Below are 27,281 nucleotides of genomic sequence, written 5' to 3'. Positions count from 1 at the left end.
ATTATCATTATTATTATTATTATTATTATTACTATTATTATTAGTCTCGCGCCGTGGCGTCGTGGTCTAAGGCATCCTGCCTAGGACTCGCATTACGGAATGCGCGCTGCTTCGAAACCTCATGGGAGAAGAAATTTTCTCACGAAATTTCGGCCAGTGTATGGGACCGGTGCCCATCCAGCATCGTGATGCACTTGGGGAACTACGATAGGTAGCGAAATCCGGTTGCAAATGCCAGCTATAACGGCTGAGAGGATCATCGTGCTAACCACACGATACCTCCATTCTGGTTGGATGATCGTCCACCTCTGCTTCGGCATGTGGGCGTGAGGCCAGCAGCCGGCTGGTCGGTCTAGGCCCTTCACGGGCTGTAGCACCACGGATTATTTATTTATTATTATTATTATTATTATTATTATTATTATTATTATTAAAAATATGAACTGTCAAATGCACAAAATGTTAAACAAACGTTTCACAACAAAGTCAGAACTCAAACTAATGGACAGGTGAATATGGCTCTTAAAATGAGTTTAAAATCCACAATGCACAATATTTAACATTTGTACTGCAGAACTGTCAAAACAACCTTTTCAATATGTTTCATAACGAGTTAAACTTAATATTGTGTCGGCTTCATTTTATTACAAGGTTAGTACTAGATGGTAGGTCTCTTTATAATAAAGATAACATTGTTACAATTCGAACATGCTGCAACACCAAGTACAGGGATTATATCGAAGGAGAGGTAGGAGAACTATGCCATATGTCGATGTAGATTCTGTTGCTCTGACAGTCAAAAATTAGAGAAGAGAAAACGATTATGGATACAAAAATATTCAAATCTAAATACTGCACGTAATTTTTTTTTAAGTTCAAGGGGGGGTTCAAACCCGGTAACCCCCTATAGCAAACAGAATTGTTATCAATACAAATTATAAGTGAATGATTAAATATTATGATAGAACGATAATAATAATAATAATAATAATAATAATAATAATAATAATAATAATAATAATAATATCATAATCATCCATTTGACTCTGCCGTGAATGATTCATATGATGAATTTTGAGATGCACTAAATACTAAAATGGATAGTCTTTGTAGAATGTAATGCTTGCTACAAATGAATTTTAGTGCTCACTCGTTTAAAATCAAATCATTTTAATGTTATAAATTTGGAAAAACTAGCGAATTTTATTCTAAACATACTAAGTAGTTAGTAATGTTCAGACAAAGAGGGTGTTTCATCTCATGAACAATAATTGGACAGATATTCGATATAGGAACACGACGCATCTAATCAAATCAGAACTACAAACTGCAATCGATTTCAACTATTACACGAAACAAAATCTATCTCAAAATGCTCTAAATTTAAGTCTAGCTACCGAAGTGTAGAATAAAGTTGTTTTTAGTAACGAAACTGGATAATTTGTCCATTTTCTATGTGAAATTTTGTCGATTCCTTAGTCTCCTGTATTTTCTTCAACCCTAGGTAAATGATAAAATTTATATATCAATTTTCTTAATATCCTATAATGCATCACATTCAGAAATATCAGATCAAATGGTTCAACCACTTACATCGAATGTCCTTGAATAGATACCGGTACCAAAGGTCATGTACTACTACCAACCAGCTGGTAAAAGATCACTAGATCGACCAAGAAAAGATGCAAGGAAAATTCTCCATTGAAATCGTAACAGGCCAAAGGTCTAATACTTGCAAGGAATATAATGATGATTTTCTTAATTTAGAGCAAAGATAATCTATATGTTTTTTTCCAACGTAAGTTTTGGTACCAGTACCGGTACATTATAATGCCTAATTAATTTTTCGCCTGTACGAATTTTATAAAATAAGCAAAGATTAATATTTTAACAATTTCTGTCTGTGGCCGGGAGGAAAAAGATCTTAAGTCAATTTTTTGTGAAAATGAGATTTTTATATATTCTGAAAGCGGAAACAATTCTCTACAATCTGGTAAAACGGCTAAAGTCGAATAAGACTCCTGACTGGATTTATAGAGCGTTACCAAATGTCCTAAGTACTTTTTGAATCGAGCACACACAGAATGAAGGACTTAAGAATATTTAATACTTTATTTCTTACAAACCATCACATGTTTACTTTCCATGCTTCCCTATTAAAAAGGTCTAACTTGTATTTTAGCCATTTTATCACATACCGATGTCCTTTCCTTTTAAAACTTTAAGCACCAGGGTAAACATTCCTATAATTGTTTAAGACCCATTTTGCATTCCTAATAATTTACATTTCTCATTTATTTTGACATGAAAAAGGTCTTATGTTTAAATAGTCCCTTCTACTCAGTCTGGCTTCTAGTCTTAAAAGGGCTTAAGTGCGGCTATTTTTGGAAATAATCAAGAAAATTGTTAAATGAGCAACATTATCTATTTTAGAAGTAACATAAACAAATAATATCCAGGAAAAACCTCTTAATTTAAAAAACTCTATAATTGACACCAATTTCAATCTTTCTACTGCTTTCCTGAAAAGTATAAAATTTTTACTTAAGACCTTTTTCCTCCCGACCACAGAAGGCCTAAAGTTATTTTCAAATTATTTTTACTTGGGGAAAGTCTCGTTTTATTTAAAGGAAAAAGGTAGGAGGGGGATCCAGGAAATAACGACCGTTTTGTTGTAATAATTAAAAAATATATATTTATTTGAAAAAAACAAAGTCTGTTACATAACTGAAGCTTCCTTTACTTCTCTACATAATCACCACCTACATTTAAACATTTGTCGTATCTGTTCACTAGCTTTAGAATTCCCGTGTTATACTCCTCTGCCGCCAGTTCATTAAGCCAGGTGTTCACTGTCTTCTTCAACTCTTCATCACTTCCAAAACGCGTACCACCCAGAAAGTCTTTCAGCTTAGTGAAAAGGTGAAAATCGCTAGGAGCAAGATCTAGACTATAGGGCGGATGATCAAAGATTTCCCAACCGAATTGATCCAGCAATTCTCGAGTTGAAGCAGCAGTGTGCGGGCGGGCGTTGTCGTGAAGAACCACAACTCCTCTCGAAAGCATTCCTCGCCTCTTGTTTTGGATGGCTCACCGTAGTTTTCGTAAAGTCTCACAATAACGATTTGCATTGATCGTAGTGCCTTTTGGCATGAAATCCAGCAAAAGAACACCTTTGCGATCCCAAAAGACAGTAGCCATGACTTTTTGTGTTGAGAGAGTCTGTCTGAATTTTCTCGGTTTCTTGGGTGATGAGGGATGATGCCACTGACGTGATTGGCGCTTGGTCTCTGGGGTGTTGTGAGACACCCAGGTCTCATCACCAGTCACAATTTGATCAAGAAAGGCGTCTCCATCTGTGTGATATCGCATCAAGAATGTCAATGCTGAGGCCATTCTCTGAGTTTTGTGTTGGTCACTCAATTGCAGTGGAACCCATCGTGCACAGATTTTGTGGTAGCCAAGATGTTGCGACACAATTTCACCAAGCAAAGAACGAGAAATGTCAGGAAAGGCAATATGCAATTCGTCGAGTGATGTGCGCCTGTCTTGCAAGATTCTGTCGTTCACTTTAGTCTTCAGGTCTTCTGTGATGAGTGATGGGCGTCCGGGTCGAGTTTCATCGTGGACATTTGTTCGCCCATTGTTGAACATTTCGCACCATTTTCTCACATTTCTTTCATTCATTACAGTATCACCATACACTTCTTTCAATTGCCGGTAAATTTCTGCAGGTTTCAAATGTCGGGCATTCAAAAATCGAATCACACTCCTCACCTCACAGTCGGCGGGATTATCAATCACGTCGTTCATTTTGAAGTAACACAAAATGCACAATGGCGACTTGTTGCAACCAGTACTCACAACATTATGAGAACACATGTTAAGGAAGCCAGTTGACCTTCAAACAAGGAAGGGGAGTCAGCTGCGCGGCGGGTATGCACGAAAGGTCGTTATTTCCTGGATCCCCCTCGTACAATGACTGTTTTATTAATATTGAAAGACATAAGATGTGCATCTAACCAGTTTTTAACAACAGTGTTTCTATGGAATGCATGAAGCAAAAATATGGACAAGGATTAACTTTTGATGGGCACTAACCCCCAACTCTCTCCCGTCATCGTCTGTGGTGCACGTATGCATACATGCACACAATAACCCGTCTCAGTCTTGTATTGTGTAATGACATGTAGCACAATAGTATTGAACTTGACAGAGAATTACTTTATGAGGTCTTCAATAGCAAAAAAAAAACAGCCTTATCTTAAGATATGAGTAAACCTGGTTAGTCTTCAAGTACCTGATAACTGTTATCTTTCCGAACTGATGGAAGCACTCTGCTGATACCAACTCAGTCCGGCTGATGTTGCAGACTAATTTGCATCACTGCAATTCAGACGAAGGTGTGTGCAACAGTGACGAGTGAAACTAAAACAGTGTTTCGAGCAGTGGCGTTTCAGGCAGCGAAGTGATGGAATAGTGTGTTAGAAAACAGTGTTCAATATCAGCGTTAATGTTACAATAGAAGCCAGTTACGGTATTAAAAGCATAGTCCTATTAATTAAACATGACAACCAGAAGATTTTTCGGATTTTTCGGTGACAAGTCCAAAAATACAAACAACGCAGCCGAAAATCATGGGGAGACATATGAAACTGATCGACGAAGAATGTCAATATCACGTTCAGGACGATTTAAAGAACATAAACGACGTGGTTTCATTACTGAAAATACATTTTCAGGGCTGCCGAAAGATAATAGTGCCAGTGATCAAACACAGTGTACTCAGGACCAATCTGTGCCAGTTCCAAAGAACAGTGAAGTGACGTCTAAGCAAAATGCCCCGGAGCTTCAAAATGAACAGTGGGAAAGTATTAATGATACTGCTGTAGCTTACAATAAGAAGAAAGAAGAAGTGTCAAGGAAAATAGCCGCAAGAGGCAAGCAAGAGACTTCTATTTGATAAGATGGTAATCTTATTTATGTACAGAATGAATTGTATACGTTAATTTAATCTGACAGATTTCAATTAATACTTCTTGTGAATTTAAATACTTTCAAATACAGAGTTTGTAAATTATTTTGTTTCCAATCCAGTATAAGAAACGTAACACCATCATTGCTCAAATATAGATAAATCAATAATAAATAGCACAAGTAAAAAATCAGTGATGTAAATGGTACATAATTTCTCGTTATACATTTTATGCAGTAACAAAATAAAACTGCTGTTTTACGTAAACTTGTGTCAAATGAATTGTACAAAACCAATGCCTAACAGATACCTTCCTCTTTGCAAGTTCACACGTCTCCTATTAGTTTAATAATTACATTAAATGATCATTTCAGTTGAAAGAAGCAAAAGTTCTGTAATATTTTTCCAAGCCTCAGTAGGATTGAACTTTGAACGCTGCTGTATTATGTTCAATATACCTTATTCCGAGGATTCGTCAATTTTATTCAGAAAAAAAATATTTTCTAGATGGTAGCATGCGAAAAGTACTTTTTTCGCACGATCGTGTTTTTTGTTGTATTTACAGCTATTTTGTTAGGCCTTGAAAGTTAGATTTCCCTACACAGAAACTTGTTGCTAGGAAAACCATTCTTCAAAATATAAAACTATACCGGTACTGAAATAAATCCATTACAATGCACTTATTGTTACTTAAGTTACCATTACACAATAGTTTTGCGAAGGCTTTGAAATAATATGACTCTAAATTTTCAATGCAAAACATAAATATATTGTATTTTCAATTTTAAAAATATGATCGTGAAAAAACTGTTGTACAACAACTTACACTTTTGTGAAGTGCATTCGTTCTGCTCGTTTTTGAAACTTTTCCTCGATTTTGTGAAAAGCACTGTCCAACCTTATATCGTAATACACTATTAACACTACGAATAGATATGATGCTGTTGAATAGTAATCTCGTATGTCAAAATATTCAATTTTATAGGAGATCGAAAAAACATTTTAATATTCTTCATTGTTTTATATACACTTTTAACACTTAAATAATCACTGATTAACTTTATAACTCTTTACTGTGATAATATGAGAAAATTACCTGGCTGACTAGTTTCGAAGTGATATTCTTCATTTTCCAACTTGGAAAATGAAGAATATCACTTCGAAACTAGTCAGCCAGGTAATTTTCTCATATTATCACAGTAAAGAGTTATAAAGTTAATCAGTGATTTTAATATCTTGATAACGAACAAATATCTGATATGAGAGGGTATTTAAATATCTTCTTGTAAACTTTGTACCCGCGCCAAGACATGTGTTTGCAGAAGATTCGGAAAGACTTTTTTTATAGGGATATTCTTTCATCATTATTATTATTATTATTATTATTATTATTATTATTATTATTATTATTATTATTGTTGTTGTTATTAATTTATTTTTAAATATGAGGTGGCAGTTCAACACCATCGATATTGTAATACAAGTGCGGAAAAGAGTTCTATTGCACAATGAGTATGAGAATTACAGCATGAGCTCGCTCTTGTTCCAATCATACGAAGTTTGCAATTGTCATTTCCGCAAGTGTGCTACAAGCTATTTTTTCTACGAAAGTGGTAGAATTAAACAGATCAGAGAAAAATGTATATATGACAAAGTGACAGTACTCAATTTTATCTAGAAACGTATTTTGTTAAGGAATGTTTCCAGAACACAGTAATATTGTGATAACAATAGTATATTGTTGTAGTTAAGTAAGAAATTTAATTCTCCAGTCACAGCTTGAATAATATACGTTAAATTAAAAATAATGGATTCTGGTGATGAAAATAAAACCAACATTATGTACGATTAATACTAATAACAATTTGTAAATCACTGCAAAAACGTTTCATTCGAATAGTATTATTATTAAAAAATGTTAATTATCAAATATATTCTCCTATAGATGCAATTATAGGAAAGAGTGTGGAAAGTGAGTGTGGAAAATTTTCTGCATTCACCGTAAAAAAAAAAAACTTACTTTTAGTGTCACTTTTTTGATGGAAATGCTATCTTTCCACATTGTCGTAGAAAAAATTATTTTTAATATTGATTTTCAACTCTTTGCACTGATTCTCAATTGTTTCCTAACAAATGTCACACTGTAGCATTCATGATCAATCAATACAATCAATAATGCAATTCAAACAATGGCAACCATACTTTTAAAACTGACTGTTTTTGGTTAAGAAACATACGCAAATTAAATAAAAAACTTCAATAACAATTTTATTAGTAATATATGGAACAAATAAGAATTAAATGTAATTAGGAGGCAATCGGGTTTGAACGATGATTTCTTGATCTGCAGTCACATGCTTTGCCACTGAGTTATACCACCATTTGTTTTCAATGTGATAAAGTTTCATTATCACAATGAGGGGGAATACAGCAGTGGAGAAGTTGAGGGAATTTTCTCTATACAACACAGACAAACAGCTGTCTAAAAATAGTGTCTGGCATATAGTACATGATAATAGTAATATACGTTACAAGAGCGGTATGTTGACGTTTTCATGGTCGAGGAAAAGATTGAAAAAGCGAAACGTAGTTGAGCTTTTTTAATTTCCGAGAACATGAAAACAAACATACCGCTCGTGTTTCGTTCATTATTTTGTGCGAAGATCGTTTATTACATACCTGAAAGACGAATTTCTAATTAGTTGCAATGAAATCTCCATCTTGGTTTCTGTTCAATGACGGAAACTTTTAAAAACAAAAATATCTATCTTCAAATTGTTGCTATAAAATGTTTGCTGTGTTTACTATATTCCAGCAGGCTGTGATACACGTCTGTCTTTTTTTCCCCCAGTCTATAAATGCGAACTTAAAACAAATGGTAAGGTTATGTAATATTTTTCATTTTAATATTTTAACAATATTATTTATATAACATATTGCAGTAATAACATCGGCATCTGGAATCTTGTTGATTTTTTCACGGCTTCCTTAATGTTACTTGTATCAGGAATGCAATAAGTTTCGTGGAGTAGTAGACTTTACTTAATTTTTGCAAATATTTAAAAACAATAATTAACATTGCAATTTAGGTCAAATTGCAGTGGTAAGTTTCCAATTTATAATTATTACTATGTTAAACGTCTCTAAAAAATAATATGTTAAAAGCCTAAAGCAGTAAAATGAATGTCGCGCTTAAGCGGTAAGAAGAGGGAAATTGTTATGTGTGTTACGTTGGGAATACTGAATGTGGTATTTCACACTTACCGCATATTGGTTCTGTGCGGAAAACAAGCAAATACGCACGATCTCGCACAAAAATTATTTTATTTCTTTCATAGAGTTGCTTTATTCGACCTGAGGCCTCATTTCACAAACATCCCTACTTACAAATACATTTTTTAACTTTTGTATTATAAATAACTGTAATCATTATATAATATACGACTATCTCTTTGTTCTTTATGATTCTTCATAACTGTATGTTGAAAACTTTCTCCCTCAGAAGCCTGATATCACTGCACTCTTACGTACATGAAAACGTTGGTAATTTGACACGTTAAAATATAAAAAGACTAAAATAAATCAGGCATTATTTAAACTGTAGCATCTACAATGAGAAAAAAAAAATACGTTGCGTGACAACCCAAGGAGGGCCAAGGTCCACCAGCTAACTGGCCTATTATAAAGTCATACAGTTGTTGCACTCATCAAAATTAGGGAACTCGCTTTGTTTGTTTCCTAAACATTGTCTCATGTAATAAAGCATAACATTACAAACTTGTTTCATAATATTATACTAATATGACTCCCTTATTGCAATTCCTCATCCAAAAAGAAAAACAAGATTTGGGTAGCGTATTTTTAAATTGCCTATAATAAAGTGTCTTCAGATATAAAAAAAAATGGACACCCGGTATTAGATGAAATATGATAACTACAATATCCTCTTATCTGATGATCTTCGCACTCTAACTATTGTTCTTCTCACTTTTATACATTTCTCCACTATATCAACAGCAGAAAGTCCGTACCACCATTACTCATCAGTAAAAGATTCAACTCACTCGTCCTGTGAATATGTGTGTTCCAAAGGAAGTTGCCGCTGATGCCATTGCTTGTGTAACTGCGCCCATTCCTCCTTCAGGGAATCCCCAGGCACTGTCAACATCATTAATTTGGCCAGTCATGTGATGTAATAGCACGTACCTGAAAGTAAAAATTATAAAATATCTTCATTACCACGAACCAACAATATTAACAATATGTACCAAAAGAATTGTTAATCTAAATAATATAAACCCTTTACTTCTCTTTAAATTTCTCACACTTATTAAATGAATAATTATTTTTTAAATGTCTCAGGCTTTATATTATTATAAAGCAGTATTAGTCTGCATTTACAGCTTCCTATACTTGTTTTTTTGAAAGATGGAACATGACAGGAGCATTGCAATCGAAAAAACAACTGAATGTCACATAGCGTGGTAGGCCTGTTGCTATAGTAACAACGGTTGAGTTGCCAAACTTACAGTTCCCACGTGGTGAGTGCTTAAAAGCTCTCTTGGTAACATTTATTATGCACACAATGTTAGCATTGGTATGTTTCGTCTTTGATTCTCTGTCGATTTTTGTATTGTTTTCTTACCTTCGCGTCAATTGTGAATTAATGTTTTAACGTCAGCCATCTTAACGACAATTGCTAGCTTCCATCAGCTGGCAGCGTGGTAGTCCATATTGGCAACATGGCACTGTAGTTCCAAGCTCGGCTGCTTAACTGTCATGTCCCATGTTTCAAAAAACAAGTAAAGTCATAATGTCTTTGTTTATGCTCCGGATTCGACAATCCTGTTTTTAATGAAACATAGCTTTCCTTCTCGCACTTGAAGACATGGTGGGAGAGCTGCTATATGGATTGTATTTAATATCAAGTTCAGTATTTTGAGACAGGTTAGCGAAGTTTTGGTTTCTCGCAAAAAGGCATTAAAGTTTGCATGTCTCCTGGAAGGTATACAATACTCCCTGCATTTTGACCTTCATGTGTCAGTTTTCGATTAGATAAAAATGTTCATGACATCTTTATAAGAGAGGGTATTTCACGGTGCATCACTATAATGCTAACAACATTGTCAGGTGTCGTTTCTGCTATCACAAATTAAAATATGTCCTGCAATATAAAAATTCATTCTCCTTGGATACAAGTTGTTATATTAAACCCAGAAACAATACTATCAGTATATATCTCTACTTCAGCAGGAAGACAATCAATCAGCTGACAAATGAAGGTCAATGTGCTGCAGGTGTTGTATACCTAGCAGAAGCTAGGGATCACCCATATCCAGCATACCGGTACTAGCAGAGTTATTTTTACACAACATAGAACAAACATACATACTCAACAATGAACACAACAAATATGCAGACAACATAATATACTGGCACAGATGCGTAGACGACATACTCATACCATACAAAGGAAACAAAAGACAAATACACAAACTACACCAATACATAAACAAATTACACCCAAAACTTCAATACACACTAGAACTTGAAAACAACAACTCCATAAATTTCCTAGACATCACCATAACAAAAATTGACAACAAACACATCTATAAAATATACAGAAAACCAACCACCACCACCACACACATACACAACACATCTAACCACCCCATGCAACACAAACATGCTGCATTCAGGACAATGGTACATAGATTACTCAACATACCCATGAGCCAACAACACTACAATGAAGAAGTGAACACAATCAAATACATAGCACAAGAAAACGGTTACAATCCAAACATAATAGACAACATCATAAGAAAGACAAAACAAAAACTTAACAAACACAAAAACACGCAAAACAAACACAAACACAAGAACACAAGAAATACATCACACTAATATATGAAAACAAAAGCATACATAAGATCGCATCTTCATTCAGAAAGCAGAAATACAACATAACATACAGAACAGAAAACACACTACAAAGACATCTCAACACACAAAAAACACAAACAAATAAATACAACCACACAGGTGTATACAAACTCACATGTAATAGTTGCGACAAGTTCTACATACTTAGGACAGACAGGCAGATCATTCCAAACACGCTACAAAGAACACATTAAAGCAATAACCAGAGGACACAATACATCTACATATGCCGATCACATAACCAACGCTAACCATACATACAATAACATAAATGCAGACATGGAAATCCTACACATACAACTCAAGAACCAAAAACTCAACACACTAGAACAATACGAAATATACAAACACACTAAAACACACCCCGATCAAATTCTCAACACACAGATCAATTTCAGTACACACACACTATTTGACTCCACTTTTCAACACCTTTCAACAATCAAACGCACCCACATAACAGGCAGAGAAGTTCGAGATGACGCCGAGATCTAGTAGGCTCTGAGGATGGTGTGATGAAGCACCGAAACAGCTGTAAGCCGCACAAACTTACATAATAACACGAGTAAGTCCACTAGTTAATCAATTAATTAGCAGAACCTACTTAAACTTTACAGCATATTCTTTTATACAGAAGAAATCGTCCCGCCAAGAGTTATAAACTGGTCTGATTAGCAAGCCAACGGCATTAAGGGGTTGCAGGTAGTAGGAGAAAAACACAACCAACCCCTAATGTCATTGGCCTGCTAATCTGAACGGTTTAAAACTCTTGGGGAACATACAAAAAACATACTGGTACTACACTTTTACGAAAGCCTGTGATGGTGTCAGCTATATTCTAAAAAAATGTCACTGTTGGTGGTAGTAGTATCAAGACCCATCCTTTATTATGTACAGACACTATACAGGATAATTCACGATTAATGACCCGCGATTTAGGAATCAGTTCTATACGCCATTTTGAGCATAAAATATCATCATGAACATGGATCCGATTATCAACCATTAAGGAGTTACAATTGATTGAATCCTACGAAAGTAGCAGTGGTTTTGAGCAGAACTCAGAATTATTCACTTAAAATACACAAAAATATTAATTCAAAAATACTGTACTACGGTAATCATAAGATAAACATACCTCAGTTTGGAAGTAGATTTTCAAATATCCCTCCTTCCACTTCAATGCACTTAGCTGCACAGTTGTGAATGGCGCTCACGTAGCACTCCGTATCTCTGCACAGCTGTCTCTGATAAGAGCAGCTGATAATCACCAGACCTATCTTCCCCTTCTCCCCCGTACTTCACGTCACAGAGTAACCCTCCGTTTAGGTTACAATCCAATATTTCTGTTATGATGCAACTCCAAAGCCTGATTCACAGTATGACGTTTTTTACGAATAACTTTCAAACTAATGATAATCGGACCCATGTTCATATGACATTTTATGCTCGATGACCTATAGAACTGATTCCTAAGATCGGGCCAATAGTCTTGAATCACCCTATATATGAAACTAGCAAGAGGTTTTCAAGGGTGGACATATAGACTCTTCATTGTGCTGGTGCATACTTTTGAGAATTTATCAAATGAAGCCAAAGTACAGACTGTGAATTACTTTCAAAATCTTCCAGTAACATGGAACACATTTCTTGTGAGAGAAAATGGGATTGAAGTAATCAAACATACCAATTACACTATTTACAGTTGACTGCAATGCAAGCCATGTTGTTTTTGCATTTCCTAAAGGTGCATTTACACTGGTGTAGTACTGCTGATAATAAAAATTATAATGAGTAGAAATAAATCAAATACAACCAAGAATAAACTAAATATAACAACCAGCCAGAAATTCATGAGAAAAAACATTATTGAGATGAGCTATGTATAGGCCTATGTCCTCAACAAAAGAAACATTTTGTGAAAGATCATTATGTTGATGATAATTAATATGTTAAAATTTCTGGTGGGCTTCTGGTTGGATGATCGTCCACCTCCGCTTCGGCATGTGGACGTGAGGCCAGCAGCTGGCTGGTCGGTCGGTCTTAGCCCTTCATGGGCTGTAGCACCATGGCTTTTATTTATATATATCAAGAACAGGTTTTCAAATGCTCAAGCATCTTCCTGTGTCCATTATTTTTCGCCATTCTTCTCTATCCTCCCAGTCTCCTTCTTCTAGTCAGCCTTGATGGCGCAGTCGGTAGAGTGCCTATGCCTGAGGTTGCGGGTTCGATCCCAGCCCATGTCGATGGCATTTAAGTGTGCTTAATGCGACAGGATCATGTCAGTAGATTTACTGGCATGTACTGGTACAAAATTCCAGTACATTGGTAATGTTGATACAACCTCAGCACTTGCAGCGTCATTAAATAAAATATAATTTTCGAAATTTTTCCTTCTTTTAAGCCCGTCATTTTCATAGTATCTGCAATTCCTTTCACCCATGTAACTGGTCTTCCTTTCTTCCTATTTCCCATTGGTATCCAATCTAAAATTTGTTTTAGATAGATAGATAGATAGATTTATTCGTTCCATAATATTCTTACATTTGCTTTATAGCATAGAATAAAGAACATGTCCAATTCTTACGTTTAAATATAAATGCAGTACATATAAAATGCAAATATGAAATATGTACAGAATTAGTACCTTAATAACAATAATATTTTATACAATGTAATAGGTTTACCATTTAATAGTAGGTATTAAAATATTTACACAGTACTGTGAAATGTCAAGAATTCATCTACAGATTAGAAAGTGTGAGATAATAATGCAGGGTTTTGGCTATGATTCTTAATGTCTTCAGGAAGACTATTGAACATTTTTATCGCCATGTAACGTACTCCCCTTTGATAGCATGATAAATTTGATGATGGCGTATGAAAATCATTCTTTCTGCGGGTATTTATATTATGTATGGCTGAGTTAGTTGGAACATTTTCTTTATTACATAAGAGGAAATTTATTATAGACTATATGTATTGATTTGTTAAGGTTAGAATCTCTAATTTTTTAAAAAATAATCTACATGATTCTCTAGCCTTTGCTCCGACTATTATTCTAATGGCTCTATTTTGTAATAAGAATATATTTTTACTATCTGCAGAATTTCCCCAAAATATTATTCCGTAGGACATAATGGAATGAAAATAGGCAAAATATATTGTCTTTAAGATACTGCTGTTTAGGAATTGTTGTAACGACCTAATTGCGAAGCATGCTGAGCTAAGTTTGGGGGCTATTTCTTTGATATGATTTTTCCAATTTATTGTATTATTAATATGCAAACCAAGAAATTTGGTTGTTGATGTTTCTAGTAGAGGTATATTGTTGATAGTTTTGTCCAATGTTTCAGAGATTAAATTTGAAGTGGTTTTAAATTGAATTATGTTAGTTTTATTAATGTTTAATGCTAATTTATTGGTTGTAAACCAGTCATAAATTTTAAGGAGAATTATTTCTGTTTTATATTTGAATGTGGCAAAGTTCTGAGAGCCATCTGGTCTTCTAATGCGTCCATACCATGTCAGCTGCTTATTATATACATAATATAAAATATAACCTTGAAATACTTTTTTATTTGCATAAATTTGAATTTTTAGTTCTTATTGTTTGTAATAAATAAACTAGTTCTGTTTTCGTTAAAGACAGCAATGAGTTTGCACTGTTCTACATATGAGCCACCATTGAGTAGTAGTAAGGAGAGTTTGAGACAATCTAGAATGAGCTACTGTCTTCCTCCGACGAGTTTAGCGATGGGACCTGAGGTATTCTTGCCATCGGTGCGGGGGGGGTTGCAGGTAGATTCTTTTGTTGCTACAGCCAAGCTGAGCCGAGCGGAGTGGGAAGTATTAATCGTCCAAAAATATGCAGTCTTCAGTTTGTAGTAGTGTGTGAATATTTCATATATATATTGTTTACCTAGGCCTATATGGTTTTGTTATTAATATATTAAATATATTGTTGCCATTTTTGCTCAAACATCTCCCTGATGTTAGCTATGTTAATATTATATGAATTACTCATATTAAATATCTCACCGTTACAAGTCATTTTTAAGGAAACATGCTGTGGAAAAGTTTTTGGTTTTATTCTATTGGAATTTTAGAATATGTGTGATTGGTATCGTGAAAAACAGATTCCTATAATGACATGCGAAAATCATTTGTTGGTGATATCTTAAAATACAAATCAAATAGTTTTACTTCTCAAGTGAGTTCAGCAGTAGAGTATATTTAAATTGATTACTTTACAAATTTAATTCAATTCTACTAATCACTAAATTTTATAGTATGATTCTTCTTTTCATTTATATTATTGTAGTTTTATTATGATTTTTCTTTTTATTTATTTTATTGTATTTGTATTTCTGGTGGTGTGATGGCCTTAACTTCACCAGAATGAATGAATGAATGAACGAACGAACGAACGAATAAATGAATAAATAAATAAATAAATAACTAAATAAGTAAATAAGTAAATAAATAAATAAGTAAATAAAGAAATAAATAAGTAAATAAGTAAGTAAATAAGTAATTAAGTAAGTAAGTAACTAAGTAAATAAGTAATTAAGTAAGTAAGTAAATAAGTAAATAAGTAAATAAATAAAATTTTCTACAATACTTTCCTTCTCTGAACACGTAAGTACAAATGATTGTATCTCTATCTCGCCAAAAATACGTTAGAAAACTAATAGGCATACTGCTCTCGTAAATTGGGCGAATGTTTTCAGTATGACTGTACTTCCTTCCAGACTGCCGTTGTCACTGTTCCCTCCCACTCTAGTACCGCGCTAGACTAGTCGGAACCGCATTCCTCTCAGCACTAAACTCCTCAGAGGATGACAGAGGATCGGGGTCAGTTTGCTATGATCACTGTAGAATGGCTGAATGTATAAAAATCCCTAGCACTCAGCTTGAACCTTTGCTTTAATTGAAGAAATTGTCATATTATGTATTAAAGTTGTTTCAGACATACAGTAAATTGGTGCAACATTTTTTGGAGTGAAGACTCTTATAACGATTTGATCGTCTTCAAAGCATATTAAAAGCATAGGCGTACAATATAAAATAAAAATATTATAAGATACTTACCCACTGCCAGGAGTGTCTGGACCCACCATGGATCCAATCATTGCATCTGTTGCTAGGGTAGCCTTCAATGGTTCAGACTCAAACCAGTGATTCAGAATACGATTTGCCGAAGATGTTAGAAATTCATACAAAGCAGGCAGATTTCCTCCAATTGAACTAAAAGACCTGGCTGAAAAGTCAATGTACCTGAATTACTATTTAGCCTACATATTACACAATCGTAAACAGTTTAATCTCAGATATATTTAGTTTAAATTTGTACCTACTACAGACGACTAGACTGTGTAGGAAGTTCGAAGTGGATTAGATTTTGAATAGGAACCCATATCTAATGATATGCTGTAGGGTAGAAATGTTTTACATGTGCCTCATGAATCCTCATTACTACTGTCACATTATCATCCAATGTCATGTTTACATGAGGTTACCTGATTGCATGTTCTTTTTACTGTTCTCTTTGGTGTTTTGTATTGCCTATTTAGATATGTTCAGCAGTGGCGTAGCGTCAATGTAAGCTAAAAAGCTTAGCTTCCCCAGTTAATAATAGTTTCATAACAAACCTGCAGTTTATGAACAAAATTATTTATTAATTTTAATACAATTTATATTTACACGTTAAATATTGTAATGCGGCAGCTTAGGATGATTTGTGATGCAGCAGTAAACATGAAGCCTGCACACACCAGCTTCCAATCCCCTCATTCTTCTGTATGCCCTACCCGCAGATTTTCCATCTCTTTCTAACTAAACTACCCTGGTCGCAAGGCTCGCAAGAAGCTAGCTTTAACATTGAAAAGAATTTAGTTTCCGAGTTATCCCTTTCGTGAGTTGTGTTTAGTTGAAGTGTTAGTGTGCATTGTGACTGATATAATAAATAATGAGTGAAATAACTGTTGCTGACACTAGTTTACTTGAATTTTTAGGACAATTCCATTATCAAGACTGACTTATGAACAAAAGTGTGATTTAAAAAACAAACGACCGACTCCCTTGCTATCAATGAAGGACACAACCAAGACAGACGCATAAGTTACGTAATTACTAATACTGTATTTATTGACCGTTAATATTGTGATTTCTCTAAATATGACAGGGGCTAAGCTAATGTTAAATTATATGTATACTGTACGTGTCTATTTGTTAGAGATATGTGTAAACCATGAAATCATATTTTACTACGTACCATTTGAGGTGATGCCTTATTGGTATTACTTATGAGGTTCCAACCAATCTTCGGACTGCTGACTTGACATTGACTACTGTTTATTTTAAGACTATATTTTTCCAATACGTTATCTCATATGTACATGGAAGACAATTTAAGTTAGCTTCCCCTGCTCAAAATTTCATGCTACGCCACTGATGTTCAGTTGCTTCACTCCATCATATGTGCTATATGAGATAAGGAGCAACTAATAAAAAGGTCAAATTATTTGTTAATGACAGAGAAAAATTCGCTCCGGTACCGGGTATCGAACCCAGGACCCCCAGTTCTATGCGCTGGGTGCTCTACCACTGAGCTACACCGAGGCTCAATCCACAGCACTGGGTCGAATCTTTCTCCTTTGTTTTTTTTCCCCCCTTTGTGGCCTTATTCCAGCTCTCACCTGCTTTCCTTAGCTGTGGACTATGAAACAAAGCAGATATTTTGCCCCACACCGAATCTGCTCTAAAGAATGCTACCATGTCTGATGCAGACAGATCTAGCAATGGCTGAAGAGTAACAACTATCTTTTGAAGCTGCTCTTCATACAGCTTCAATGCCTAGAAAATAAACAAACAAAATTATTTCTCACGAAAGATATGAAACTGCATGCAATGGATAGCAGCTGTGAGCAGTGCCTAAGAGGGTGATATGAATCCCAGAAACATATTTCATTACAATAAAATTAAATGACAAGATAAAAGAAAACTATTAAACTGTTTTATTCAATGTATTGTGCTGTACTATTTGTGAATATCTGGCAAATTATATCGTTTACTCCCTTTGAGTTCATATAACATGATCAAGAGACAATAATAATTGTGAAATCCATGCTGTATTATTTTACCGAATTTTCTAAATTACAATTAAATATTTTGTTGTGAAACAATTAGCATTTTACAGCACCTGAGCATCCTTCTCCGAAAATCTGGCTATCTGCTCCATATTTTTGGCTTCATCCAATCCCAGGATTAGGGATCTCGGTCCACCATCCTTCCAATTTGACTCTCTTAATGGTGTGTATGAATATGGGTTTCGTCCATACACTTTAAGTCCATGTTTCTGAAATGAACATGAAATAGAGAAAAAATTAAGTATTCTAGTAAGATTAAATTAATATTATTAAAAATTGTCAAATAAGTGTCATTAAAAATAGGCCAGTAGTAGGTCTATTAAAATTAACAAGATGCTGCTATAATAATGAATAGCACTGATTAACTTTTAAACTTCTTTACTGTGTTTATTTTATTTTATTGGGTTATTTTACGACGCTGTATCAACATCTAGGTTATTTAGCGTCTGAATGATATGAAGGTGATAATGCCGGTGAAATGAGTCCGGAGTCCAGCACCGAAAGTTACCCAGCATTTGCTGGTATTGGGTTGAGGGAAAACCCCGGAAAAAACCTCAACCAGGTAACTTGCCCCGACCGGGATTCGAACCCGTGCCACCTGGTTTCGCAGCCAGACATGCTGACCATTACTCCACAGGTGTGGACTCTTTACTGTGTTAATTTTTAGGAAATTACCTGGCTGACTAGTTTCGAAGTCTTGTGCTTCATTGTCCAAAGCTAGAGAAGATCCTGCGCTATCTTCTGGTTTCCTGTTGTGGTGGAGTGTGTTCATGATTGTGTCGAAAAGGATGTGAAGCACAGGATCTTCACTAGGCTTTGGACAATGAAGAACAACACTTCAAAACTAGTCAGCCAGGTAATTTCCTAAAAATTAACAAAGTAAGGAAGTTGAAAAGTTAATCAGTGATATATAAGTTTTTAAAAGTGTATGTAGAACAATGAGATAATGAATAGGCCTAAGGTTATAGAAGAATTTGCGTTATATCTGAAAGACAGAAGAACTAAAAGTACCTTTTGCGTTTTTATTAGACTTAATCAATGCGATTCATGATATAATTTATAAATGGTTGCAGTTAACTTACATCTAAAGTTTTACATTCTGAAAATGACCTTCAAACCATGCAACATAGATTTAACATCGATACAAATAAATAAGTAACAAAATATGAGGAAGAGAATTTCCTTTTACAATGAAATTATGGATAAAGCATCAAATAATAATGTACAGTACATAATTATATTAAATATCTTCCTTGAAAACGACTTATTGAAAATTCCTGGCTGAAATTGGAAATGTTCATGATAAAGTCTTTTTCCACTGAAAGCATTGCTAATGTCGTTTGTCCTGTCATGTCCCATAATAGCCTATTCCTCACAAATATTTTTAATTAATTGATTAACTAGCGGACTTACTCGTGTTAATTATGTAAGTTTGTGCAGCTTACAGCTGTTTCGGTGCTTCATCTAACCATCCTCAGAGCCTACTAGATCTCGGCGTCATCTCGAACTTCTCTGCCTGTTATGTGGGTGCGTTTGATTGTTGAAAGGAGTTAAAAAGTGCTAGTTAATCAATTAATTATATTCAAGTGTTAAAAGTAGTGTACGCAAGATTCAAAATGAAATATTTTTACCTTGTTCAGTGTAGACAAACAACTCTCAGCCACAAAGGTTGCATGCCGAATGCCACCAACGGTTCCATTTGTGGAAAAGCTACACTAAATGAGCGAACACAAGAAATGAGTGAGAATTTCGATCGCCAGCTGGGTGGCAGTGCAATTTCCACATCTTGCCCAACTGAATGGGAGAGAATGTTGAGATGCTATTGAACGAATCACTCCTCAGAAAGAATTAGGGCCTAATTCAAATGCTACTGGAAGAAATAGAAATTCAATCTCAATGCAATTATACGTAAAAGAATATAATAAATGTAGTGGATTTTCAAACCTACAACTAGATCAGAAACCGCCACTGGACCTAAATCTACAGAGAACAAAACGAAATACCAAAAACCGTTTTCTTCAGTGTCAGGGTTAATGAAAACGTCATTTCTATTGATATTTCTAATTTTATTTTTTTTTAGCATCTCACAATTGTATCTTCTTTCTCTTTAGGTATGCTATTCAATGTAAAACGAAAAATATAAATAACTGATTAAATGACAATCTTACTCTTGTTAATTGTGTAAGCATGTGCGGCTTACAGCTGTTTCGGTGCTTCTTCACACCATCCTCGGACCTTACTAGATCTCGGCGTCATATCGAACTTCGCTGCCTGTTGTGTGGGTGCGTTATTCTTGGTGTTCTGTTTTTATGTTTTGTATTGCTGTTTCCGTGTCGATGATTGTGTTTTTTGTTTTGGTCCTGTGTTGTTGTGTGGTATGTTATGTTTTAATCCCTTTTCCAATAGAATGGTTTCGTTGCGGTTGAAGGTTATGTTTGTTGTATTGTGTATTTTTGGGTGGAATTTGTGTTCTGATTTGTGTGTTTTTGTTTGTTGTGTTTTTAGTTTTGCTGTCTTGATATTGTGTCGTTTCTTTATTTTGTGGCTGATGTTGGATATTTGAGCTATGTGTGAGGTGTTTTTTTATGTGTATTTGTGCGTATTTTGGTGCGATCTGTTGGTTTAAACATGTGTGGTTGAATCTGATGTTGTGTGAGGCTTTGATAGTCTTGATGCGCGCTGACTTGTATTTGTGTACTAGTTTGAAGTTCGAGATGACGCCGAGATCTAGTAGGCTCTGAGGATGGTGTGAAGAAGCACCGAAACAGCTGTAAGCCGCACATGCTTACACAATTAACACGAGTAAGATCGCCATTTAATCAATTATTTATATTCAAGTGTTAAAAGTAGTGTATGAAAGATTCAACATGGAAAAATATTATTATTATTATTATTATTATTATTATTATTATTATTATTTAAAATTTTCTCACTTAATGTCTCATTTTTGTGCGATTTTCCTGGATTTGCAGCCTAGCGTACTACCCTAGTTGTAAATCTTCCCTTTTTCAGTGATCAAATTGGGGCGGTATGAGCTAGTACCGTATGGCATACCGGGAGTAAAATAAGATGACAAAAGAATACCGACAGTAAAAATGTGAAAAATTGACTTTATTTATTGAAGCTGATCATATCACACAATCAATTACGCTAAGCAATAGTGTCATCATACTCTGTACCTTCCCTTAGACATACCTGCAATACATTATTTATATTTATAGTTCGCGTGCGGAAGCAATGTTCTAGTTACGAAATCCTCAAAATAGTTGTATACCGTACAAGTCTGTGCATACTGGCAGTAATTTATTTCCAATTCGACCACTGCTCTTTTCTTATGTTCATCTGAATTCGCTTTCACTAAGCTCTACGTAGCAATAACTTATATAATGAAATTTTAAAATGAACCATAAAAAACAACTTAAAAATTATGACCATGAAGAACACAAATAGATTTCAAACCTACATATACCGCTAACTTCACTTCGGGAATAATTCAAGGCCAGAAGCTGTCATTATCAAAGTACAGTAGGTAAGAACATGTGTTCTTTCCACATATTGCTTTAATTTGTAGATGAATAGTATACAAACTTACACAATGCCGATCTCATGTGCCACTTTTCGACGTATAAACCACAGATTTCAAACCTACCTAGATCGTTAACAGGCTATCTCGGAAGCATCAGAGAAAGAGGCTGTGAATTAGCTGTTTCACTATCTGTCGAGCGGGCAAGAAGGTAACCTAAAGATTTCTCACGTAATAGACGCTATGAGCCAAAAGGCGATACATAACATCGGCATTTTATGACATTACGTGCACTGCATATCTATACAGCACATGACAGAAGTCTATGGAGACAACATAGATCCTTGCCCGCTTTAATAATGGCGGCTTCCAACGTCACTTCCCAATGCGAAGTTAACAATCTTGGTAGGTTTGAAATCTATGAAAAAAACTTTCTTGCAGAAAATATACCGTAACACTACATATAATTTGTCATACCTTGAGTTCAAGATCTGAATATATTTGCGGTCTTAGTAGACTAAGTAAATACGAAGCTCTGGAAAATTTGAAACCAGGCACTATCTCCTCGGTCACAGCTGCTCCACCTACTATGTGCCTCCTTTCCAACACACAGGTCTGAATACCAGATCTCTGCAAGTAAGCCGCTGCAACCAGTCCATTGTGACCTGTTCAGTATCATCAAAATAAACATGTTTTAAAATTTTACTCTTCAACACCGACGTGTAGGTTCGACCCACATTATTTTGGAGGTTATTAAGAGTAGTATAACTAAAAATTAATGTTAACATGGGTCTGATTCCAAATAAATTCAGGTTTCTAACAATTGTATTAACTATGAAACAAAATATACGATATATCACAAAAAAAAAACTGAATGGCACTGAAGCGGGTATCCGACAAATGAAAATTCTTTCATTTACTTTCCAGCAGCAGAAGTTTTTCAGGAGTGGTTGTTATTAAAATTGTTCACAGTTTACATTATCGGTATATTAAATTTTGTGCATTATTATTATTATTATTATTATTATTATTATTATTATTATTATTAGTCCACACCTTTGAAGTAACGGTTAGCCCGTCTGGCCGCGAAACCAGGTGGCCCGGGTTCGAGTCCCAGTCGGGACAAGTTACCTGGTTGAGGTTTTTTCCGGGGGTTTCCCTCAACCCAATACGAGTAAATGCTGGGTAACTTTCGGTGCTGGACCCCGGACTCATTTCACCGGCATTATCACCTTCATCTCATTCAGACGCTAAATAACCTAAGATGTTGATAAGACTCTGTTCCGAGGCTGAATTAGGGCGTGGGTTCGATTCCCACTTCGGTTTTACTAAGGTTGTAACGTGAATATCAGGTAATCCCATGGCGAATCATCGCAATCATCTCGCCAAAATACTGTCTCACTATCATCAACTCCATCAACGCTAATTAAAAAACTATTCCAAAGAATCCCACTACTGGCATGGCGCGCCGCCTCTGTTGGTGTGGCAAAATTTCTCCACAAAAAGGCAAAGACTGATAAATATCATTTACTGAATTCCTTTCATAAGGCTACAACATTGTATATTTCCATAAATTATTAGAAATTCCAAGCTGTCACATTGATGAGGTGTCCACAAGGTGTTCAAGAACAAATTTCAGAGGTGTCCACAAGGTGTTCAAAAACAAACTTCAGAAAATATTTACCAACAAGTTTTTTTGAAAACAAATTTTACTGTTAAATGTAAAAAAAAAAAGAAAAAAAAAAACAGAAAATGCCGCCCTACGTAACTAGGCTACTTTTCAGAGCCGACTCACGAAATTATACTCGCATCCTATGAGTTAAGTTGTGCACTGTTGTCGGCGAATCATTACGGAGAATTCCATGGTAATCAACAAAGCAGTCCATAATGAAATGCATTGCATACTGTGAAAATGTATAATATATAGACGTTATGATGGATGAAAGTTCAGATTAAAATAACAGATAAACGAAACAAGATGCCGCTTAATCGTCTACTCCGCACGTGCATAAGATTTTGACAGCTGTTGTCACGAGAATACCGTAACTTGATAGACACGGAAATTGCAGGAAATTTTGCGCTCGCTAAACTCGAATTTCCCCGCCTGTCAACAATAATATAGGCCCGATAATGCAATGTTCTCTCTTCTACTTGCCGACGTGGGAAATCGGAATATTTAAATGTGGAGAAAAAATGGGAGTATAAGAGTACAGTACATCAGTTATCCATAGATTTCAAAAAGGCGTATAACTCGGTTAAGAGGGAAGTATTATATGATATTCTTATTGAATTTGGTATTCCCAAGAAACTAGTTCGATTAATTAAAATGTGTCTCAGTGAAACATACAGCAGAGTCCGTATAGGTCAGTTTCTATCTGATGCTTTTCCAATTCACTGCGGGCTAAAGCAGGGAGATGCACTATCACCTTTACTTTTTAACTTCGCTTTAGAATATGCCATTAGGAAAGTTCAGGATAACAGGCAGGGTTTGGAATTGAACGGGCTACATCAGCTTCTTGTCTATGGGGATGACGTGAATATGTTAGGAGAAAATACACAAACGGTTAGGGAAAACACGAAAATTTTACTTGAAGCAAGTAAAGCGATCGGTTTGGAAGTAAATCCCGAAAAGACAAAAGTATATGATTATGTCTCGTGACGGGAATATTGTACGAAATGGAAATATAAATATTGGAGATTTATCCTTCGAAGAGGTGGAAAAATTCAAATATCTTGGAGCAACAGTAACAAATATAAATGACACTCGGGAGGGAATTAAACGCAGAATAAATATGGGAAATGTGTGTTATTATTCGGTTATTATCCAGTCTGCTGTCCAAAAATCTGAAAGTTAGAATTTATAAAACAGTTATATTACCGGTTCTTCTATATGGCTGTGAAACTTGGACTCTCACTCTGAGAGAGGAACATAGGTTAAGGGTGTTTGAGAATAAGGTGCTTAGGAAAATATTTGGGGCTAAGCGGGATGAAGTTACAGGAGAATGGAGAAAGTTACACAACACAGAACTGCACGCATTGTATTCTTCACCTGACATAATTAGGAACTTGAAATCCAGACGTTTGAGATGGGCAGGGCATGTAGCACGTATGGGTGAATCCAGAAATGCATATAGAGTGCTAGTTGGGAGACCGGAGGGAAAAAGACCTTTAGGGAGGCTGAGACGTAGATGGGAGGATAATATTAAAATGGATTTGAGGGAAGTGGGGTGTGATGATAGAGACTGGCTTAATCTTGCACAGGATAGGGACCGATGGCGGGCTTATGTGAGGGCGGCAATGAACCTTCGGGTTCCTTAAAAGCCATTTGTAAGTAAGTATTGTGGTGACAAGTCAGAGAAAATTCGATAGTGTGTAAAGTGAATTGTATTTTAGAACAGTTTAGCTACAGTAAAATCATTAATTTTGAAATAGATTTATCAACGATTCCGTAACGAAAAATGTGTCAGAAGTGTACTGCTTAAATAGTGGGTTGAAGGACACGCAACTTTAACAATATTGATAGTACCTCAGTATTCTTATGTAGCTTATAACATAAAAACTGTCAATAATAGTAATTGCTTAAAATAAAATGGTTTTTTTTTTTTTTATTTTAACAGTGCATATTTTATTTTTAGTGCATACCCTGTTTTTTTTAATACATACGTGCATGCATATTTTGACTTTTTAGTGCATACGAATCCGCCCCCTACTAATGAGTAATGACAAAGCAAAGCATGTGCGATATATTTGCCCTTCTCAAATCGTCCATGAACCTCAAAACGTTAAATGTTTCATCTTGCTTAATGGGCTATTAAGAACCCAAGGCTATACTCTTGCATGATATAGACAGAAGGTAAGAATGAAATGTGTTTTAAAATTGGTCACCAAATCATTAGTGTAACTTACAATAAAGAATTATCATTTATTCAATTTACTTCACTCGTATAGATGAGGAGGCGAGACCTGGCATGTGAGCTGCGCGTGATAGGAAAGAATGAGCTATCAGAAAGTGATTTAGTTTCATGATAGTTAATATCTTACGAATCCACCGACACGGAATTTCATCTCAGACTAAAATCTATCTTCCCTTTCTATAACCTACGGCACATGATACGATCACAGGACAGGTCTTGCATCCTCTACTATAACATCTAAATTATTATAATTATGTTAAGGTTATCTCTAAGAAACCACATACCTCCAATCACGGTTCGAATATTTAAATCTATGTTATGAAGCCATAAATACATTAGCCTACTTTTCACTGGCATTTCCTTAAAACAGCTATCTTTAATTGAACGTTTACCTAGGACAATGGAACCATTTCAAATCGGTAGGTAACACATTTATAACATAACGTATATATTTGTGATTTTTTTATCTGGCTCTTTTGAACTGAAACACAAAAACAATTAATTTTCCATCCCTCTAAGTTTATACAAGCCAAGCTAAAATACAGTACATTTAATAGAAGAAAAAAAAGATAACATTCAGACCAAATGTTCATACCTCCACCAATAATAACGACGTCATACGTGCTCTTGGGTTCTAATCTTTCTGTAGATGAATGTTTCCAAAATTTCGTCACATAGTTGGTTTTCAAATTCTGCTGCACTGTCCGTGCTGTCTTGAAATGACGTGAATACATAGTATAAACACAAAGCACTGACACTTCAACGTCTACATCGGCCAAAGTGATGCGCAAGGTCTCTGGATTGAAGTTCATTCAAGTCAGTGATAAGATAGACTAATGATTAATATACTGCATACTTTTACATCCGAAAACAACATCGTTCTACGAGGACATGAATAATTCATCGAGGAAAACACTAACCTCAGCTAACAAATAAGAATAAACATTACCACACAAACAGAAAACGCACTTAGTGATTTATTAACCGCGTCTGTGTCTCACCGATGGTTTTACGTCCAGGGGCCCCGGGTTTGATCCCTGAGCTGGTCGTAATGGGAATTTGTGACGAATAAAGACGTTAGAGAGTTTTTTCTCGTGATCTCTCGTTTCCCTCTTTCTTTCTACTAACACTCTCCACCTCCTTCATTACATTTATCATCTGTAAGAGTTAAAAAGATCTATAGGTGCATAGATTTACTGTGCTGCATATCTTTTACATGCAGTAGAACTACGTACATCAAAATCTGAAGAAATTTGATGGAATTGAAATCAAGGCAATTTTGAAAGTAGCTTCGTTATTAAAGGAGATTCCCCAAAGACTGTTGGGCAGACAGCGGAAAAGAGAAATATGATGGAATGAGATCAGGAGAATAGGGTGGATGTGAAGTAATTTGCCAACCAAGCTGTTAGATAACCATTTTTGTAATGTCATAAATAGGCTCCGTATTCCAGCTACCTAAAGACTGAAGTTAAAGACACATTGGCTATATAGTACGCCGAACACAGGTAATGCAACGGATAAGGACGTAAATAAACGTGTCTCGCTGCGTGTTCGTTGAGTACAGTCAACTCCCGACATTCTGTAGCTATACTAGTAAACACGTGCTTGAGCCGTAATGTTCATTTTCGTCGTGATCTTTACAGTGATTAATAACGTGCGTTCGTAAGTTACGGAACTTGAACATATGCGGATGTCACTAGAAATGATTTTATGCTCGACCATGCCGAAATGTAGTAATTATACACCTGGTAGCAGATCTTTAATGCATG

The 27,281-nt window shown here is 35.2% G+C and overlaps 1 protein-coding gene across 1 annotated transcript in view; it reads right to left on the bottom strand.

The window, feature by feature from the left end:
* LOC138693014 (pyridine nucleotide-disulfide oxidoreductase domain-containing protein 2-like) overlaps nt 1-26,339 on the bottom strand; it is a 50,304-nt gene extending 23,965 nt beyond the window's left edge. Inside the window, exons 1-6 of the mRNA XM_069816567.1 lie at nt 26,108-26,339; nt 22,076-22,263; nt 18,129-18,284; nt 17,626-17,782; nt 16,019-16,187; nt 9,040-9,181 (exon numbers count right to left, since the gene is read on the bottom strand). Of these exons, the coding sequence (XP_069672668.1) occupies nt 9,040-9,181; nt 16,019-16,187; nt 17,626-17,782; nt 18,129-18,284; nt 22,076-22,263; nt 26,108-26,324 (1,029 nt within the window). The 5' untranslated portion in view covers nt 26,325-26,339. The remainder of the gene's footprint in view (nt 1-9,039; nt 9,182-16,018; nt 16,188-17,625; nt 17,783-18,128; nt 18,285-22,075; nt 22,264-26,107) is intronic.
* Nucleotides 26,340-27,281: the final 942 nt, after the last annotated feature.

This window comes from Periplaneta americana, chromosome 1 (genome assembly GCF_040183065.1).
Source record: "Periplaneta americana isolate PAMFEO1 chromosome 1, P.americana_PAMFEO1_priV1, whole genome shotgun sequence".
Classification (NCBI taxonomy): domain Eukaryota; kingdom Metazoa; phylum Arthropoda; class Insecta; order Blattodea; family Blattidae; genus Periplaneta; species Periplaneta americana.
This window is presented reverse-complemented; position numbering and strand designations above follow the sequence as displayed.